Source organism: Scylla paramamosain, chromosome 23 (assembly GCF_035594125.1).
Source record: "Scylla paramamosain isolate STU-SP2022 chromosome 23, ASM3559412v1, whole genome shotgun sequence".
NCBI lineage: Eukaryota > Metazoa > Arthropoda > Malacostraca > Decapoda > Portunidae > Scylla > Scylla paramamosain.
Window position 1 is genome coordinate 5402986 of NC_087173.1, and position 21691 is coordinate 5424676.

General features: G+C 43.8%; 1 protein-coding gene across 4 annotated transcripts in view; it reads left to right on the forward strand.

The window, feature by feature from the left end:
• The window catches only part of LOC135112048 (uncharacterized), a 194779-nt gene that overhangs the window by 69441 nt on the left and 103647 nt on the right, over positions 1–21691 (forward strand). The window contains exon 3 of one of the 4 annotated variants that reach the window (XM_064025921.1): positions 20071–20200. The exons of the other annotated variants lie outside the window; for them this stretch is intronic. Within the exon in view, the coding sequence (XP_063881991.1) occupies positions 20163–20200 (38 nt within the window). The 5' untranslated portion in view covers positions 20071–20162. The remainder of the gene's footprint in view (positions 1–20070; positions 20201–21691) is intronic. 4 annotated transcript variants of the gene reach the window in all.

Here is a 21691-nt window from a genome sequence, read left to right on the forward strand (position 1 = left end):
TCTTCTTGCTGCTTCTCCTACATCCACTTCTGCACTCTCCTCTGATCTTCCCTCTTTTCTGTACGTTTTTTTTTTTTTTTGACCATTCCTCCTTCTCTATCTTTTCCTTTTCTGTTTCCTTTTTTCCCTCTTCCCTCCTTCTCTTCCTCCTCCACCCACTTGTCGTATCTTCCTCTGATATTCCTCCTCCTTGTGTATGTTCTTTTCCTTTTTTGCTCATTCCTTCTTTTCCTCTCTTCCTTCTCCTCTTCCTCCTCCAGCTCCTCCTCCTGTCATGGATGGAATTGGGCAAGGAAGGAAGGAAGGAAGGCAAAATCCGTGGAGAAATTCTTCCCCTCACAGCTGGGAGATTAATGCCCAGGTTGCGTGGCATTTTAGTCCCCCGAACTCTTAAATCTTCCATGAGGGAGGCGAGAGTCGAAAGTCCCTCCGTCACACACCATCGGCTCGACCTTGTGAGACGCGTGTTGATCATTTGTCAATATTAGCCATGGGACTTGTTGACTTTGACTCGTGAGAGGGAGTGACCGGCGCGGAAGAGGAGGAGGGTGGTGGTGGTGGTGGTGGTGGTCTTCTTGTGTCCCTGGCTCAGATGTTTTGGATCAGCGGGTATTTTGTCTTTTTCTTCCTGTTGTTCGTTCCTTGATTATGTTTTGTTGTTGTTTTTTGTATTTATCTGTCTGTTGGTTGCTTTGTTTTGAAGTCGTTTGTTTGGTCTGATGCTGCTGCTTCGATCATGTGTGTGTGTGTGTGTGTGTGTGTGTGACAATGCGTCTGATGGCTGATGACTGATGATGGTGATGGTGATTATGGTGTTTATAATGAAGGTATTGTGTGGATCGTAATCGCAAAGATGTCCCATGGTATTTGTTCTTTCTTTGCTTTCCATTGTATTTCTTTGTGTTCCTTTGTGATCCGCTGGCCAGATTCATACCTTGTATTCACTCCGCATCGTAGGAATCTCCCTCTTGTTTAATCCCTAAGAAAAGTCAATGTTTTTCCTTTTGCCTTCTTATTTGCCTGATTTTGTGTTTCCTAATTGCCTTGTCTGCCGCGTTCATTATTTGGTTTTGTTTGCACTGGTTTCTAATTAGGATTCTGTTTTCTAATGAGGAGGATTCTGGTTCATAATGAGACTATTTCGACTCGTCTTTTTTTTTTTTTTTTATGCTGGCTGTACAGTGTTTCGAAACAGGAGGAGAGGATCCGGTGCTTCAGGCTCGTTGCTTCGTTGTGCTTCATTCAGGACGTAATGCCTTGTTTGTTTGCTGACTTCTGATTGATGCTGCTATCGAGTGTTGCTGCTTGCTGTTCTTGTCATGCTGTGAGGAGTTGTTATATGAAGAATTGATGAATATTTTTGTTCATGTTTATTTTGCTGTTCTGTAGTGTGCTGTGATGATGTGACAGTGCTGCTGGATTTGATGTTGCTGTGATCCTGTTAATGTGTTGATTTTGCAGTAATGTCCGGCAGTGAGATATTTTCGTAATGCTGTTAAGATCCTGTGACGCTTCGGTGATGTGATATGCTGATTTACTGATGCTGTGACGTTGTGATGAGGCTGTGGTAATGACTGGCAGTAATGCTTTGCCTATACTGTGATGGTGTAGTGATGCCTTAGCTATGATGCTGACAGTGATGCTTTGACGGTGCTGTGGAGTGTTATTGAGTGTTCGATGTAGTGATGCCGTAGCGGTGATGCTGACAGTGACGCCTTGACGGTGCTATGGAGTGGAGTGCTGTGGTGAGGCAGTGATGCAGGGGTGGTGCAATGAAGATGGCAGTTGGCGGTGTCGACGGGCCGTGAGTAAGACTTTAGTAAGGCGTCAGCACTTGGCACTTGAGCAAACTTGTAGCGTCGAAGATTCATTTTTCCCCAACAAAGTCTTCAGCGGCGGTAATCCTTATTTAAAACTTTCCATCTCCATCTCCTCCCCTCCTCCCTGCACTTCTCGTCGTCCTCCTACCGCGTCTCTCTCTTTCTCTCCCTCGCCCACCAGTCTCGCACGATCTGATAGCTGCAGGTTGTATAAATTCCAGCGTGCCTTGCTTCAGTCGAAATTCAAGTGCTGGGCGTGAGCGTCGATGCCCTCCTTGTATTTCAGGCGGGCAGTTGTTGTATTTCGTTCGGGTCCTGCTGGCAGACAAAGGCGGCGGTTCCCTAGCCCAAGAATACCGGCGGCCAAAACGGCAACAATACATGCACAACCTCGACAGAACTGGGCCTTCGCTGAGGACAATAGAGGAGTAAATCAAGGGAGCACAAAGCCGGTACGGAGAGCCCAGTCCCTGCTCTGGTTATGACCGCTCCATTCCACACACACATACACACACACACAGACACACATACACGGGCTTGGCATTCACAGCAGCAAGTTTTCAGCACCAGCGCGACGTTGTGGTGGTAAAAGTTGGTCTGTGTGTAAAGTTAGTGTGTGTGTGTGTGTGTGTGTGTGTGTGTGTGTGTGTGTGTGTGTGTGTGTGTGTGTGTGTGTGTGTTTATTGTGCGTACTCACGTTTTTCTTCCGTAAATTGTCCAGTTTCACGATTTACTGCTAATTATGTGACAGTAGTGCAGGTTAATGGGCTGAAGTTTGTGATATATAATAATAATAATAATAATAATAATAATAATAATAATAATAATAATTTCATGTGACAAATCTGTTGCGTTCTACTGAAGGATATTGAGTGAGTATTGAATCTTCTCACAGTTTCTTTTTCTGGATCTTTATTTACCAGCCATCTTACTTATTCTGTCCTTACCCATCTGTCCTCTTTATGTCTGTTCATTCACACGTATCTGTTTTCGCATGCATGTTTCCCTTGAAGGTTATTTATCGTGATCCTAAAGAAGAAATGTTTCAAGTGAATGTACTGCGATATCTTAATGGATCTCGTATTTTTTATTTTGTTTTTGTTTTTTTACTGTAGCTTTTTGTAGTAAGACCTGATGCTGTACTTGTAAAACGAGGCAACCCCAGTACCTGTTGTACACACACACACACACACACACACACACACACACACACACACACACACACACACACACACACACACACACACACACACACACACACACACACACACACACACACACACACATACAGTCCCCATTTACTATGAAAGGAACGCAAAAAGTATGTAGCATTTTTTGTCCCTATTTTGAATAATTGCTGATTGCAGACAGATGAGGTTTTGTATGTACGAGTATGTCAGTATGTGTGTGTGTGTGTGTGTGTGTGTGTGTGTGTGTGTGTGCGAAGGTTCGATTTTCTCTACCTCTGTGAAATCGGTTCTTTAGATAGTTCAGAACCGCTTCCATTTCTCTGGGTAGCTGTGAACCGCCTCCCTCTCACCCAATTCAGCGGGTCCTCCTTTGTGTCCCGCTTCCCGGAGAATGTTCGCCTTTTTTCCCGCCGTGCTAAAATTGAGTCTTCCTCCTTACGTACGTGGCGGAAGTTACTTTCTCTCTGACGCCAGAAAACTGTTAACTATGTCTCGTTAAGTAATCAGGGGAAGACTTCGGACCAGTAAGTTTTCAGCATCACCAGACCGATGCCAACCATTATAACGAAGACCAGTATACATAAAAAGCTAAAGAAAATACTAATAATAAATGGACGGATATGCATAGATATGTATATAAAAAAAAGGTAATTACTAAGGGTATTAATAAATTTAAACCCATATCAGTGAGAGTCCAGCAAATAACAGAGCCGGCAAACGAGGCCAATCCCTTGTCGAGGTCCACGTCTCTCGGAAACTCGGTTACTTTAGCACCCGTCCGGCGTCCGCGTCCAGTTAAGACTCAGGCAAACTCCGGATTTATTGAATTTGAGGCTGAAGACGGTCAAAGAATACGATTTCCTGCTGCCCTTCCCGCCGCTGACAGCTTGGGGACGTGGGAGTGAGGACATAGGGGGTAGAAGAATGTGAGATGAGGTTTTTGTTCTTTCTGCTGACTCTATTCTCTCTCAGACAACAGGCGGCAGAAAAACATCATTCATACTCAACACACATGGGCTAGAAGTGCGTATGTACACTAGAAGCGGCGAGTAAATAGAGGAATTAGACGGATGCGATTTTTTTCTTCTCAGCTGGACGTCACAGGTAGCGGATGGCAGGAAAACGTACCATCTCACATACACCTGACAGATAAAGATAGCCAAGGCGTGCTGTATCATTGCATTTGGTATGATTTTGTGTTGGTTATTCACTGCAGGGCGTGTCTATTATGCAGCAGACAGCAAGAAGTCCTCCGTCACTTCTTTGCTGTAGCTGCGTGGAGGGAGGGAAGCGAGCGTTAGGGGAAGATTGTGTGGCGGTAATATTTCTTGTCTTAGTGATATTAAGGTAGATAAGCCCACTGCGGTGTTACTGAATCCTGGAAATCAAAGTAGGAATGTTCCTGGAATACCCTTTACCTTCAGTTTTGCTGGAAGGACTTGAATCGTGGAGAAAATGAGCGGGGTGGGAGAAAATGAGCGGGTGGGTATAAGGTTCGGTGGATTTGTAATGCTGTAATGTTATAATCCCCTCAAGTGGAGACATGGAGGCGCGTCCGGGATATACTGGGTGACGCTTGGTTGTATATATAGGTGTGGCAAGCCTGAAATATTACTGCTATTGGGAGAAGTGACCCCGCGTGCAGTATTCACAGGATGATCATCAACATTTAAAGATACGTCCTTCGCCGGCACGACTCCAATAAGGCTGCTTTTGGTTAATGTATTATAAGTAAATTTCTCTCTCTCTCTCTCTCTCTCTCTCTCTCTCTCTCTCTCTCTCTCTCTCTCTCTCTCTCTCTCTCTCTCTCTCTGGTAGTGAAAAGTGGTGGTCAGCTCTTGTCACAGTAATGTTTAGTCGATGTTCTCTTGCAGTTTGCCTCGAAATATTTACTCCTTGTCATGAAAAAAAGAATAATTCCCACTAATACCTATATTTTCAAAGGGAACTAAAGAACGCGCGAATGACAAATTGAATGTACACAACCAAAAATGTTAGGAAATCCACAAATGCACTCAGGATTCTGTTGGCCTCACCTGATTGGCTGACAGGCGGGATTGTGTTGTTTGGCGAGTTCTGATTGGGTACCTGTCGCGTCCAAGCTGTATTCTGGGTTATGATTGGTTGGCTGCGTTGTTCATCTTGTATTCAGGGCTTTGATTGGTTTTGGCTGAGGTAAGGTGGAGGTAGCTGAAGGAAAGGAAGGGAGGAGTGGAGGGGTGGAGTGAGGGAAGGTGGGGGAGGGCTGGGAGGGAAGAAGGAGGGGACAGAGAGGTGGAGGTATGAAGGGAACCTACCACTGTTCACATTCCTGGAAGCCTGATATAATTACTGCCGTTCTTCTGCCACTTTTCCTCCTTTTGCCTCGAACTGATGGATTGAATGCCAGAAAACTACGCATTTTTTTCAGTCTTTTTTGTATCGTAGTGTATTCGTTGCTTTTCACGACAATGTTGCGTTAATAAATTATTGTATTTTTTTTTTAATTCCCAGCTCTGAATATTACAAACATAATAACTCATCATTCCTGTGGCTTTGTATTCAGTCTCACACAATGGCCAGCTTGGAGAGAAAAAAATCAATTAGTTACTTTTATTCCCGTGAGCACAATGGCCGGCGCGGGGCATCCGGGAGTGGAGGAAAACCGCGGAAAGTTAATTGGGATATTTAGGTATAGTGTACAAGCTTGCGAGGAAGGAGCCTTGTTATGAATACTGGCGTTCGCGTTGCGTTAGGAGCGTTCGCGCTGTGTTGAGAGCAGCTGGAAGGGTGAAGGGTGTGTGTGGGTGCTTGGGTGAAGGGGAACAATCACTATCTAAAATCTGTTAACGTGCAGCACGCCGTTCCAGAATCTTTACAGTTTTTCCTGAACCTTAAGCCCTCTGATCTGTTGACATTCTCCGTATAAAACCTGACAACTGATGGACTCTAAGGCGATCAGCGGACTTAAGATTCAGAGAAAACGCTGAGCACCTGGGAGTGGTTGGCTGGGTGCTTGGCCTTACTACGATTCTGCGGGGCAAGAGATCAGATTATTAAATAGACAGTTATCCTCTATCATTGAACTCGGAAGAAATAAATAAATAAATAATAATAAAACCGTGCGCTAGACTCTGCTGCTCAGTACGCGACAAACCCCTTCACGAAATTGTGGATGGGGAGGAACCTTCACCTTTGCTATCTTACACATATCATACTTTACTGTAGCATATCACCAAGAGCTTTGCAAAAAACTAAATGGTCAGCCGCTCCTTGTTATTTATCTGTGTTTCTTTGTGAAATATAGTGTTTGATAATTTGAATAAAAGTCTTGCCTGTTCATTTATTGCTTGATTATTTATGCCTTGCTACACCTGGGCAGTGAGAGGTGAGAGCAGTCAGCGCACCTTTATCACCTTCACTCACTGCCTCGTAAAACACAGCCAGCACCTTTAAAGCAGATGACACTGTAATTTTGAACTTACTTTCGGACCGTCTTCTTCCTGGACTCCTCACTGGGGCCTTTCTTTTTCCCCAAGCTTTGTTGCCCTTAACCACCGCCCGTCCTACAAAAAATAGCACTCCATGACTCCTTAAATAACACCAAGATGCCTTCTGTCTGTAATTTCTTAACCTTGTACATTATTTCTTTCAGTCCAGCAAGTGTGATGACGAAGTTGAAGCGATTCTTTTGTCCTTGCAGTCAAATTAAAGAGAGATGATCGCTGCGGCAAGGACAGTTACAGTGCGTGGCGTTAGAGGAAAATGTGCCTCTACTCTTTTTAAAATTGATCAAACAAACTGGGACTCTTCTGAACTTTTTGGGATGTGTTAATTAAGCAGCAGTGTAATTATCTATATTTATTTATCAGTTCCTTGTCCACTGTACATAAATAGAAGCCCAACTATCACCATCTCATCATCGCACGGACTTGACTTGATACGGTACCTTCATCCAACACACCCTTCGTATCACCACTTCCCTTCCCAACACTCCCTTCATAGCACCACTTCCCTTCCCAACACTCCCTTCATAGCACCACTTCCCTTCCCAACACTCCCTTCATAGCACCACTTCCCTTCCCAACACACCCTTCATAGCACCACCTCCCTTCCCAACACCCCCTACATAGCACCACTTACCTTCCTCTTCAGTAACCATGCGACAGGAATTATCACGTTACGTTCCACCTGAGAAGTAATTTCGACTCCAATTTAACCTCACATTGGACCGAGAATACCTGGCGATAAATTGGCGCGCAGGTGGTGCCCAGGTGTGTCCCGGTAATGAGTGTCTGACGTGCCAGGTGACGTTTGAGATACCTGTGCTGGACAAAGCCTCGTTCTCAACACTAAATGATCCACTTGCCAGTTTTACTACGGCGTGTATGATAAAACCGAGAGAGAGAGAGAGAGAGAGAGAGAGAGAGAGAGAGAGAGAGAGAGAGAGAGAGAGAGAGAGAGGTGGGGGTACAGAAAACAGGCTGGAATTAGTCACACAGGAATGTAGAAAGGAAAAAGAAAATAGGCAAATAGAAAAAGGGAAAGAAAAGACATTCACTCCTCTTAAAAAAAGAAAGAAAGAAATAGAAAATGGACATATATGAAAACAAAAGAATAAAAAAAAGACACTGATAAAAAAAGAATAAAACTGACAAATAGAAATAAAAAATTGAAATAGAAGATAAATAAATAAAAAAAAGAAAAGAGAAAACACAAACACAGACAGTTAAAGCCAGATATTTTCACGTACAGGCAAAGATATCTCCATGCACACAAATGTTTTCACGTACAGAGATATTTTCACGTAAAGATTCAGAGATAAGTTCACGTACTCGTACAAAATTGATGTTCTCATGTACAGAACCAAAGTTATTTCCACGAACGAAAGACATTTCACGCACAAGGATATTTTTCACCTACAGAGCTAAAGATAACCTAACACGCGAAACCAAAGACATTTTCACCCACAAAGACACTCACCCACAAAGACAGACATTTTAACGTTCAGGCACAGAGAGTCAAGAGTCAAGAGTCAAGTCACTCCTTTGATGCTGGCTCTCTGGCTGCCTGGGTGACTGGGTGACTGGCTGGCTGGCCTAAGCAAAGCCAAACACCTGTTGACGCTCACACACTCGGCAGGACATCGGAATTCAGTCTCGCTTCACGCATCACATTCCCGGGAAGTGAATAAATACACAGAGGTCGTAAAGAACATAGCAGTAAAAAGGAAGACAGACACACAGCCAGCCTCTGTGCACCGCTTCATATCCGGGGTAGCATTTCAGATTTTCACGGAATACGCTTAAAATCGATGACTCCAGAGAGAGAGAGAGAGAGAGAGAGAGAGAGAGAGAGAGAGAGAGAGAGAGAGAGAGAGAGAGTTTGGTGGGTGTGCTTTCTCCCTCCCTCAGTTTTTTTTTATATGGGAGAGAGAGAGAGAGAGAGAGAGAGAGAGAGAGAGAGAGAGAGAGAGAGAGAGAGAGAGAGAGAGAGAGAGAGAATTTTTCGGTGGGCGAGCTTTCTCCCTACCTCACACTATTTTTTATAGAGAGAGAGAGAGAGAGAGAGAGAGAGAGAGAGAGAGAGAGAGAGAGAGAGAGAGAGAGAGAGAGAGAGAGAGAGAGAGAGAGAGAGAGAGAGAGATCGTTTTATCAATACACTGAAGTTATGACAAACAAAATATTCACTCACACACACAAAAAAATAAAAAAAAATAAAAATAAATAAATAAATAAAATGATAAATCTAAACTTCTTAAACAAAGCAGTACACATTACCTGCTTTCCACTTAGGTATTAATGCACAGGGGTCAGGAATTAAGCCCATCTGTCTAGCAAAACCCTTATGCACTGACTACACAGCTTACAGCAAGTCCCTACACGTTTGCTACACGCATGGGAGGCAGAGGAGGCGGTGACACAGAGAGACATATGGTGACAGGATAGCATCTCTTGTCTACTTAAATAAATCATGCCCTTTCCTGGGTTAAGAGGATCATGCAGTGGGGAATTATATATTAGGTTGGTTAAATAAGTGAGGAAGTGAAGACGGGCGTGAGGGAGTCGAGGGAAGGATAAAAGGCGGTGGTAAAATGTGCAAGAGGTGGAAAGGATCAAAGAAGGAAGGGAAAGAAGCTAAGGTCAAGGGAAGGAGGGAGGGAGGGAGGGAGGGAGGGGAAGACTACGTAAGTGCATGATGGAAGGATGGAAGGAAGAAAGAGAAAATGTTGCGCTTGTCGTCAGCTTTTCAACGCATTCTCTCGTTTCCTCATTTTCTCACTCACTCACTCACTCACTCACTGGCACACTCACTCACTCACTGGCACACTCACTCACTCGTTCTCTCACACACTCCCTCATCTTCCCTCACTTCGTCGTTTGGCTTTTCATCATTATTCCTTTTATCTCCTCCCTCCATTCCGTCTCTCTCTCTCTCTCTCTCTCTCTCTCTCTCTCTCTCTCTCTCTCTCTCTCTCTCTCTCTCTCTCTCTCTCTCTCTCTCTCTCTCTCTCTCTCTCTCTCTCTCTCTCTCTTTACGCCTACCTTCCTCTTTCCTCCACAGTCATCTCCTCCTCCCTCCTCTCCTCCTCCCTCTCTCCTCTCATCATCGAGTCAAGACATTTTCTTCTCCCTGTTTCCCTAAAAATTCTGACTTTTTCCATTTTCCTTCCAGCAGAGTCTGACGCTCCTTATTCTCGCCTTTTTCCCTGGGCTGTCCATTAAGACGATGCCACTTTTTTCCCTTTCACATTTAGCAATTCTTATTTTTTCCCCTCCATTTCATATTTAAAAAAATTATTTGGCCACTTGTTTCTGTTCCTACTTCCCACATATTTCGTTTTCTTTTTATTTTTTTCTTTTTCTTTTTTTTTTTTTTTGTTTCTTTTTCAAGGGGTGATTTTTTCGTGTCTTTTTTCTCATTTTTTTTTCTCTAAGCGCAATGACTTTCACCTCAGTTCGAGAGAGAAAGGGAGAGAAAAGTCAGGTTATACATATTTTTTCCCTTTTTTTTTCCTTGGTTTATTGGTGACTTGTTGTATCCTTTACTTTTGTATATCAATATTTTTCCAGCTTTTTTTTTTTCAGAGTTCGTTGGTTTTTATTTGATTGTGTTACTATTTTATTGTTCGTTCGTTCCTTTTCATTGCATATTTCACTTCAGGTTTTTTTTTTTTTACCAGTGTTTTTTTTCTTTATTACTCTTTTCCGCTATGTGGTAATTTTTCTTTATTTCTCTCTCTCTCTCTCTCTCTCTCTCTCTCTCTCTCTCTCTCTCTCTCTCTCTCTCTCTCTCTCTCTCTCTCTCTCTCTCTCTCTCTCTCTCTCTCTCTCTCTCTCTCTCTCTCTCTCTCTCTCTCTCTCTCTCTGTGTGTGTGTGTGTGTGTGTGTGCCTGTGCTCCTTCAATATCCTTTCCTTCATTATCTTTTCCTTCAACTTCCTTTTCATCAATACCTCTTCCTTTAGTAATCTTTTCCATCAGTATCCTTTTACCTTTTAGCGTCTTTTTCTCTCATCATATTTTCTTCCGCATCTACTATTCATAAACCCATTCCTGTATCACTAACAAAAATAACACATACATACGTACCTGTCTTTACCTTTCTTTCCATAGTTTTTTTTGTTTTTTTGTTTCAGTTAATTCTTTCCTTCATCACCAAAACCGAACCTGAAGACTTACCTCGTCACCTCTTTACTTTGCCTCTCTAACGACCCTGTGCTCTACACCTGGCGAATGACACGTGTTCTGGCCCTAAAAGACACCCATGAATATTCAGCGATCACAGCTCCCTCTCCCCTCTGCAATAACTCGAAGGACGGAAAGTTAGAATTTTTTTTAACGCATCGATTAACTGATTAAGGCTCCGCAGGGTGTAAAGTGCCCAAATAAAACGTACCTGAGTGTATTCAAAGGTATCCAGTGATGAGAATTAAGATCCCTGGCAGAGAGTAGTGAAAGGAAATGGAAATGGTCGTAGAAATCCCTTCCCCTCCTGCAGTAGCTTGATGAATACAGGGAGCCAACCGGTTTTTAAGTCGTATTTACGCTGATTCAGGATTCCAGGGTAGAAAGTACGGAAGTAAAATGAATTTCCGAATACAGACATCAGAATTCGCCCACGTTTCCCTCCTGCACTGTACACACACACACACACACACACACACACACACACACACACACACACACACACACACACACACACACACAGCATTAAAAAGTGTACATACAAATCTCACCGTCCTTTATACATACAAGTAAATACGTGGAAAAGAATCAGGATGCACAGGTCCACCCTCAGTACACCCGAGCATTAGCATGTCATTTTGATAACAGTAAATGTAGACTTTTTTTACTCTTTTTTTTTTTTTTTTTTCAACACTTAGTACCAGCTCGTTTCCGGGACAGTTAATCACATAATGTGCGCTTTATTTATTGACGTAATGGATCATAATCTTTTTTCCATTATTCTCTCTCTCTCTCTCTCTCTCTCTCTCTCTCTCTCTCTCTCTCTCTCTCTCTCTCTCTCTCTCTCTCTCTCTCTCTCTCTCTCTCTCTCTCTCTCTCTCTCTCTCTCTCTCTCTCTCTCTCTCTCTCTCTCTCTCTCTCTCTCTCTCTCTCAATTCAGCAACAATTTATGAAGCATATCGGCGCGCTGGTCGGTCGGTGTAATACTTTAGAAACATTTATAAACTTCCTCTTGGGTAAACATTGGCCTGTAAATTCGGGCTTTACAACATTCACGCCCCAGCGCTACTGAAAAAAAAAAAAAGTATCCATCATCACAAATGTTATTTTTTCAACGACTTTCCGTCACAATGTTTCAGCTCGTAACGTATTGACCTATAAGTTACGTGGAGCAATGGATGTCCGTAGTGTGTGTGTGTGTGTGTGTGTGTGTGTGGGTGTGTGTGCCTCTGTGTGGGCCTTGACTTTTATTGTTTATGTGGCTATGTTTTCATTAATGGAGTGATGCTTTTAGGAGGTGACAAGATTTATGGTTTGGGAATGAAGTGGAAGAAAGGTATGTGTGTGTGTGTGTGTGTGTGTGTGTGCTTGGTGTGATGTAAAGACTCGTATTCTGAAACCCCTCTGCGTCACACTTCCAACGCTTTCGAAAGACTTTATTTAAAGGGACACGGATTTCTAATACTTTTTTTTACACATTTCCAGTGACATTTTAACAAGATTTCTGTATTACTAATAGGGGAAACATTGTTGGGAACCCTGGTGCTCATTTCTGTGGCTTTTGAAAATAGTCGTGGTGAGAGCAAAAAAATAGACCAAAAAGTCACAAAACGGAGTGCACTTCTTGATAAAACACGTAAATTTTCTTGGAAGAGAGGAAGAAATGATTTGTGAGGTTGAAGAAATTACAGGTAGAAGGCGTCTTGGTGCTATTTAAGGAGTCATATGATAAAGTACTCTTCTAACAAACGGCTCATGAATTTTACCGGAAGAGAAGAGAAGGAAAAAAAAAATTGTAGGGTTTCAGAAAATGAGGACGAGATAAAGGCGTGTTGGTGTTATTTAAGGAGTCACATAGCAGAGTACTCTTCTAACAAATGGGTCATGAATTTTACTGGAAGAGAAGAAAAAGAGAAAAATAATTGTAATATTAAAAAATAAGGGCAAGTTGAATGCGTCCTTTGGTGTTATTTAAGGAGTCACAAGATGAAATACACCGCTGACAAACGGCGCGTGAACATTACTGGGAAAAGAAAGGGTGAAGGTGCCATGAATTGTGAGGTTTAAAAAAATTACGAACAAGTGGAAGGCGTTGCTTGGTATAATTTAAGGAGTCAAGGGATGAAGCACACCTCTGATAAACGCCGCGTGAGCCTCATCTGGGTGAAAGCTGAAAAAAGGATGGTTTCTAGAGGTGGAGAGAAACAGATGAAAATTTCACTTCGAAACCAAGTGAAATGAACATCCTTTGATATTCTCGATGTGCAATTTTCTACTTTGTATTTTTTTTTATTTTCTTAGTTTAATAGTTCTTGATTTTCTTCCGCTATTTTCACTTACATTCCATTGAAATTCCGTAGTAGTGGCGACAGTAATCATAAACAAAATAGGAACAAACAGCAGCAGACGTATTGGCCGTTATGAGGCAGTCTGCAATAAGCTGCACTACTTATTGTCAAGGTATAGATCCTAGATTAATAAATACGAAGGTTTCTCTTCCAGATATTAAGTTAACACTATTTTACTTGAGGCGGGGCGAGACTCCCATGGGAGAGCTTAGCAGGATCCCTAGTCATCAGTCGGTAAGGAATAACAAGATCTTCCCCGCACAGGTATTGCCCAGGTAGAGGTAGTGGTGGTGGTGGTAATGGTGGTGGTGGTGGTTCGCCTTTCCACTCCCTCTCGTCCAGCCGCTCCAAAGCTCCCAAAAGTTTATAAATTGCTCACAATTGAATTTTTCAGATCCCCCGAGCAAATCTTCCCCACCACGACCTGCCTTTATAGTCCTGCACCGGCTTCTGAAATGCCCATGATCTTTTTATTTTCTTCCTGTGTATTCTTGAGTTTACGTCTGCGTTGGACCCAATGGTGTATGGAGCGCGAGGAAACCCACTCCATTGGTCAAGTTTGTGTTGGGTTATTCCTTCCTCCCCGAGAAGGAACAGGAGGTGCATGGTGGGTTTTACATACTGTTATGGCAGAGGTATAGCGTAAGAAGGAATAGGAGCAGTATCGTAGGTCTTGCACGGTGCTATCGCAGTGCAGAAGCTTTGCGTTATGTTACGTCCTCATGCATAAGAATCCCATAGTCGTCCTGAAGCAACACCACCACTTGCATTACCTCCTTACCGGCCCTCTGGCTATATATCTTTTCTCCCGGCCGTCCGCACCGCCATTCTCTCCCCTTTTCTTCCCTCTCACTTACTCTATACGGGGTTCTATCATGATTCCCTCCCCTCCTGCCGCGCCTCCCCACTCTGTCTCCCTCCTGCGTCCCTCTCGCCGCAATACATCAGCATAATTACAGTCATAAGGCCTGATCACCCGATACTCAGGGGCCTTCCGTACCCATCCATCCTCGGCCGCAGGAGAGCCACCAATGTTTATCGACCTTTGTGTGTGTGTGTGTGTGTGTGTGTGTGTGTGTGTGTGTGTGTGTGTGTGTGTGTGTGTGTGTGTGTGTGTGTGTGTGTTGGGGGTTGTTGTAAGTTGTTTTATTGCATGTTTTATCACTTTCGCAATTTGTTCCTTAGTGTGTGTGTGTGTGTGTGTGTGTGTGCGTGTATGCGTGTGCGTGCGTGTGTGTAAAGGCCTGTTAAGTAATTTTGTGCTCATAACATCATCGATTATAGTTTCAGGGCAAATGTTAGTGTATAGATTATTTTATCATCATCATTGTCATTATCATCATATCATCACATTGCAAACAAGTTACTAAATAAATTAAGACGTAAACAGACAAATAGATAAACAGTTGTCTACCAGCCACCGCATTACCATCTCAGAAAACAATGGGCAGTTTTATATAAACACCTGAACTTACCTACACCTTCAAAGAACTTAAAATTCCAAAGCTCCCTAACTCGTATTCTTTGTTGGGCTTTTCTTGGCTTCGTGTATTCGTCTTAACCTAATATTGGCCTGTTCTTAACCTGGTTTTCAACTTGCCTTAACTTTGTACTCTTTTGCTAATTTCTTTTCGTGTATTCAACTTCACTTAGCCTTGTCTTGATCTTGTCTTAACTTTGTATTCTTTATTGCTCCTTTGTTAGTTTCGTTTGTTCAACTTTACCTCTCCCGCTCACAGTCCTCACCAGAATCTCGTCAACGCAGTCCTTCCCTCCCCAGCGCCAGTCCTTCCGCAGCAGTCCTCGCCCCAATTCCTCCAGCGCCCCAGGACACCAAAGTCTGGCTAATTAATTAATCGCTGTAGCGGCCAATTTTACCAGCAGACGAGGGCATGTAGTGAGCATGTTTTGGGAGCGCCCAGGGAAACGATGCGGAAAAGAGAAGAATTTTGAAAAGTTGAAAGAGAGGGACTATATGTATTTCTCTTTTGAGCACGTTTATGTTTTACGAATAGAAGCGTATGTAAAGAGTGAGGGAGAAGTCGGAATATGCATAAAGATTATTTTTGGGGAACAGGAGTATATTCGCTAGAATTTGTAAAGTGGGGAATATTTCTCTATCCGTGAAGTCAAATCGGATCTCTCTTGTTTGCTGTCGTGGACTGCCTGGAAATTCTCATCTGACTAGAGAAGGTTCTTTGCCTGCCAGCTGAAACGTGGCCCGTCATTTTGAGAGTATACAGCAAACATTCATTATCTATTTTCATTACTGTTAGGTTAGGTTCTCCTCCTCCTCCTCCTATTACTACTACTACTACTTTTACTACTACTACTACTACTATTACTACTACTACTACTACTACTACTACTACTACTACTACAACTAGTACTACTACCAAAAATATGGCCAGTGATAGATAATGTATCAGCAATATTCATCATCTCTTTCTCATTGAATACTACTACTACTACTACTACTACTGCTACTACAACTACAACAACAATTATATCTAAAACTACCACCACCACCACCACTACCCTCACCAGTTAACAGCGTACAGAGATTAATTTCACTCAAGACCGGTGTGTGGGCTGGTGGGCGTGGGAAGGGAGCTTGCAAGGTGTGGTCAAGGCGGGAGGACGTGAGCCTGGGCGGGTCGGCCTTCCTGATCGGCGTCTGGTAATGAAAGGTGTTATTACCCAGCTCACGAGGGCGGCCCAACCACCCAATCGTCCTCTGGGGCTGCAGAGAGGCTTGCCGGCAGCAGCTTCCCCGGGCCTCGTCACGCGCCGGTCTGGGTGGGAAGGGTTCCATTCCCTCATTACTTGCCAGATGAGGAAGGTATATATGTCTAGGCTCCTGAGTAAGTATGGATGAGTGAGTGTGTGGTGAGGAGTGACTGTAGATGTGGATGAATGAGTGAGTGTTGATGTGTGTGTGTGTGTGGCGAGGAGTGGATGTGGATGAGTGAGTGGGTGGTGATGAGTAAGTGTGGAGCAGTGAGTGAGTGTGGAGCGTGTGGATGAGTGTGTGTGGCGAGGAGTGGGTGTGAATGTGGAAGAGCAAGTGGGTGGTGAGGGGTGAGTGTGGAGGGTGTGGGTGAGTGGGTGTGTGGTGTGTCTGTGAATATTTTTCTCTTGAAATATTTGAAGCATGCAAGTGTGTTACAATCATGTCAGGTGTCTCTGTATAAGCTACAAACTTTTCAGGAGAAACGTAAAATATACAAACTGATACTTTATATGTAGACTTAAAGAGAAACATTAATAGAGAAATGAGGGAACCATTGACAAGGTAACAACCATACAAACAACAAAATATTGAATTCACACTAAAACAACAATATTAATAAGGTAACACTCATGCAAATTACAAAATAGCAAATACAAAATAGAAAATTAGTTAAAAAGATGAATTGAGTGTGAACATGACTAAAACATTTGTCTACAAAGCGTTATTTTAATACTACATACACGCTTTTCTTTTTTAGTTAACATTGTACACCCAATTTGTGTTCGTCGCACTTCTAGCTTCTGAAAGGTGGCTGCGGAATAAGTTAGGTTTCAATAGTGTGGGATGTTCCTCGCCTTTATTATTCACCAGTAATCGAGTCATCCTCCGTTAGGTTTATTTCAGGAAGGCGTTGCTAAATGTATCCTTTATTTGATTTCACTCTTGGTTACATCCTATCCAACTCTTACTACAACCACCACCACCACCACCACCACTACCACTACTGCTACTACTACTACTACTACTACTACTAGTCCTATTTCTATTACCCTAACCACCACCACTACTCCATCATATGCCCCTCACCTCGCTCCCTCGACAGCCACGCCTGCAGGAGGGAAGGGAAGGGAAGGGGTACATCGCCTGCGGTGGGTCACGAAGGCCTGAGGCAGCAGTGTGTGTGTGTGTGTGTGTGTGTGTGTGTGTGTGTGTGTGTGTGTGTGTGTGAAGGAGTTAAGAGTATACAATCCTGGTGGAGCAACTTGTCTCTGCAACCTTTTCTTCATTTTTCTTCTCTCCTCCTCCTCCTCCTCCTCCTCCTCCTCCTCCTCCTCCTCCTCCTCCTTCAGGTTCGCGTGGGAGGGGGTCGTGTACCCTCCCGGGCAATCCAAAATTTAATCTTCCGTGAGAGTGAAGCGGACAGGAGGGCGAGGGTGTGAGCCAAGAAGAGGAAGAGGAAGAGTCCGGCTGGGAGAAGAGCCGCTGACTTAGGGTCAAGACGGAGAGAAGGAGGAAGCCAAGGAGCCGAGGAAGGACGGCTGAGAGAGAGAAGGGAAGGAAGGGAGGAAGGAAGGAAGGAAGAAGTGGCCAGAGGGACAAGGAAGAGACTAAGGAAAGGACACTAGAGAACGGGAGAGGGAGAGGGAGAGGGCACTATTTCTTCATGTGTCTCGTATAAGTACCTTTAGTGTTATTTACTGGGTGTGAGGGTGTCCGAAAACAGCAGACACGACCATTACCTTGACTTTCCAAATTTACAGCAGGAGAAAAGGCCGAGTCTGTAACAAGGTAAAGAGTCTAGGTGGTGGTAGAAGCTTCGACGGTGGCAGTTGTGGCAGTGGTAGTGGCGCAAAGATGGCTCTCTTCACTATAAATCAGTCCAGAGTTGTAAGAGGAAGCTCAACCCTCGCCGCGGATGTAGTAGCGAAGACAAACAGGCAAATTGAGCGTTTAATGCGAGGAATTCTGTCTCCACCCGTTGAGCGGAATAATGGATCCCGTCTCAATACAATTACGGAGGGCGATTGGAGCTCCCTGTCACGTTTTGCAGGAGCGATACAATTTGATCGATCGTGTAGGTGCCTCCGCTTAGCCTTTGTAGATGTGTGTGTGTGTGTGTGTGTTTCCGTGTCCGTGTGTCTGGGGAAGGGAAGGGAAGGGGTTGTAAACGGTTGGATAGATGTATGTCTTGTGTCTCTGGGAATGTGTGTGTGTGTGTGTGTGTGTGTGTGTGTATGTGTGTGTGTGTGTGTGTGTGAGTGAGTGGGCTGGTTTGGATCTATCCCACTCAATCTTCTGGTAGTGGCGCAATATGGCAAAAAAGGCAAAAATGGCGCAAATGGCAAAACGAGAAGTGTTTTGTGGCGGCGGCAGATAAGCCTTGATTGGAGTGTTTTCATGTAGGTATCACGTGGAGTCCGCAAACACGAGGCTTTTCATGTGCGTCTGATTAAGGTCTTTATGAGGACTTGCTTTAAATGCTCTTTTTACTTACGGTTTACGAGTACTGATAGCGGACTCTGATTAACTCTCGGGAAGCAGGACATGGTGACTGTACGTGACACAAGTATAGTCTCTTCTTCTCATAGAATTAATGTGGTGAAATGGAATAGACTTTTGGAGTCATTCGCTTTTTCCGTCACATTTTAACTCCACCTTTTTTAACGTTTTTTTTTTTTGTGTGTGTGTTCTTTTCGCAAAATTTCCACTTTTTACCGCCATTGACTTTTTCCCCACTTCATTTATTATTTATTGTTTAATTTCGCTGTAATTTCCGAATGCTGCTTAGTATGAATATTGAACTGACTTTAGTGAAAACTACCAGTGATTTTAAAAGGAAAGACAGACAGCGAGACATACCAGTACAAACTATACAAATGATTAGATTATATATTTTCCTAGAGTGGCCTGAAATAAACAAACAGCCAAAACAGCAACCTGCGGGAGATTGAGTGGTGGTGACCTCCCGCCGTGGAATCGTAATGGCTGGTGATGAAATATGAATGATACATGTTATGAGACACTCGAAGTGTGAGCCGACATTCATCTCCGTGCACTGTGGTGGCGAGTGTGAGACAAGAGGCGCCGCTCACTACCGAAGCCCCGCCTCTGATCAACAAGGCCAAGAGTAGTGATGCTTATGTATTAGGAAGCTTTCCCCACGCGTGTTGCCTCCGTCATCAATCTACATACATGAATCCTTGCGCGCACACACACACACACACACACACACACACACACACACACACACACACACACACGTGGGAAATATAGGAATATTTCGTAAATCTATGGTAAAATAGCAAAAATATTTAGAAAGACGGTCATCACAGCGCGAACACACACACACACACACACACACACACACACACACACACACACACACACACACACACACACACACACACACACACACACACACACACACACACACACACACACACACACACGCCATTTTTCGCCGGTAACGTCCCTTCGCTTCGTTGCTTTCCCGGCGAGTAATGGCGCGGGGGAGAGTGGCCAGACAAAACTCCCGTGGCAGGACGACAAGCAAATCGACAGTTGGCTGAATAAGCAGCATTCGTGTTTGTCTTTCATTGGGTGAGTTTGTGGCTGGCAAACACGACCCCAGCTTTGAGGGGAGCGGGGAGAAGGGGCAGGGTTGAGGGGAGCGGGGAGGAAGGCAGGGTAATTTGTGCAGCCCCTTCGACGCGTGGGGCTACTGAGGTGCGTGAGTGTGTGTGTATGTGTCTGTGTGTGTGTGAGGGGGAGGGGGTGTGGGAAAGGGAAGTGTTGGTGTAGTTTAGGAATTAACGTCATTTTCAGCTTCGAATCGTGCAGTGCTTTAGGTAAACTCTGGAGTGAAAGAGCTTCCAGTACACAGGCCTGACGTGGAGGAAGAAGTTTACCTGTACGTCTGACTCTCTCTCTCTCTCTCTCTCTCTCTCTCTCTCTCTCTCTCTCTCTCTCTCTCTCTCTCTCTCTCTCTCTCTCTCTCTCTCTCTGCGTGTGTGAATAACTATACCGGGGCTCCTGCATTATTTACTTGATACGAAATGGTGCGGAGGGGGGAGTTAGGTGAAAACAAGAACATAACTTACACACACAGGCGGGGAGGAGAAGCAGGATTGTTGTGCTAGAGAGAGAGACGAGAGAGAGAGAGAGAGAGAGAGAGAGAGAGAGAGAGAGAGAGAGAGAGAGATGGATGGTTGATAATTGTAGGATAAAGAATCATAACTGTTGGGAAGTAAACAAAAAAAAAAAAAAAAACCTGAAAATAAAAGCCTACAAATATACTTAGATGTTCTCATAGACCAACCAGAGGGACGCGAGTGAGGGAGCACAAGAGAACACAAAGGAAGAACAAGGAATAGCCTTCGTGTTTGTCCTTTAAGAGACTTTTCAATGGAAGGGAACGACGGTCTGCCCTTTCTTGTGATGCAGTGAGTTATTATTGTTATTGTTGCTACTTTGTATATATATATATATATATATATATATATATATATATATATATATATATATATATATATATATATATATATATATATATATATATATATATATATATATATATATATATTTTTTTTTTTTTCGTATTGATTAAAGAAGGTAATGTTTGTACGTGTGTGTGTGTGTGTGTGTGTGTGTGTGTGTGTGTGTGTGTGTGTGTGTCCCTTTTGTCCTTCAGTCAATGAGTATGGACGTGCGTGTGTATTTTTTTTATTTTTATTTTATGTGAGCCATTGTTTGTAGCTATATATGTGTATGGATTCTCTCTCTCTCTCTCTCTCTCTCTCTCTCCTCTCTCTCTCTCTCTCCTCTCTCTCTCTCTCTCTCTCTCTCTCTCTCTATCTCTCTCTCTCTCTCTCTCTCTCTCTCTCTCTCTCTCTCTCTCTCTCTCTCTCTCTCTCTCTCGCTGATATACCTATCCATCCACACCTAACCAACACAACACAAACACAACCATAGGTAACATCATTACCTTCACCATAACACCATAGAAGCCTGATAACACCTTAATGATCTACACAACACACCCATCACTTGACACATGCTCCCTCGCAGCCTAACCAGAACACAGTGACAGGGGACAGAGGGACAGAGACGGCAGTAGGAACCAGTTAAGGGCAACAGGAACGCGAGGGGGGGGAGAAACAGAGATCCCTGCACAGCTACACAGTCTCTGGGTCACCGCCTGCCGCAGAACTGACTGCCTCCACCCTCCTGGCAAGCTTTCCGTCCTCTCTCGCCGTAATAACTGCGTACAAATGGGCGAGGGAGGGCGCTTACTGTTATTATTATTGCTCCATAGGGTGCCTAGGGAGGACTCGGTTAGGTCTCTCCGCACCCTTCACCGCCTACTGCAGGGGAAGCCTCTCTCTAGCCTGTGTCTCTCTATTCGGGGTGTTTGCGGTGAGAAGTGTTGGGGTGCTCTGTCAGTCGCGTTGGCCCTCGTTGGAATGATCTTTTCTCTCTATTTTTTCTTCTTATTTTTATTTTTATTTTTTTTTTTTTGGATTTCGTTTATGTTTAGAGAGAGAGAGAGAGAGAGAGAGAGAGAGAGAGAGAGAGAGAGAGAGAGAGAGAGAGAGAGAGAGAGAGAGAGAGAGAGAGAGAGAGAGAGAGAGTATATTTCGTATTTGTATTTAAACAGTGTTGTGTCACGTTCACATTCTTTGTGTGTGTGTGTGTGTGTGTGTGTGTGTGTGTGTGTGTGTGTGGTTTTGAACACTTGCATGTGAGTTATCAGTATTGTCTGTCTGCCTGTCTGTCCAGTGTCTGTCAATATGTTAGGTTAGTTTAGCTTCAAAAATAAACTTCATTATCACCTTCTTGGTCAACAACTCCTTAATGAAGACCTACTGTATTTTCCTCCTCCTCCTCCTCCTCCTCCTCCTGTCCAACCCCCCTCTTTGCCTAATTGGGGGACA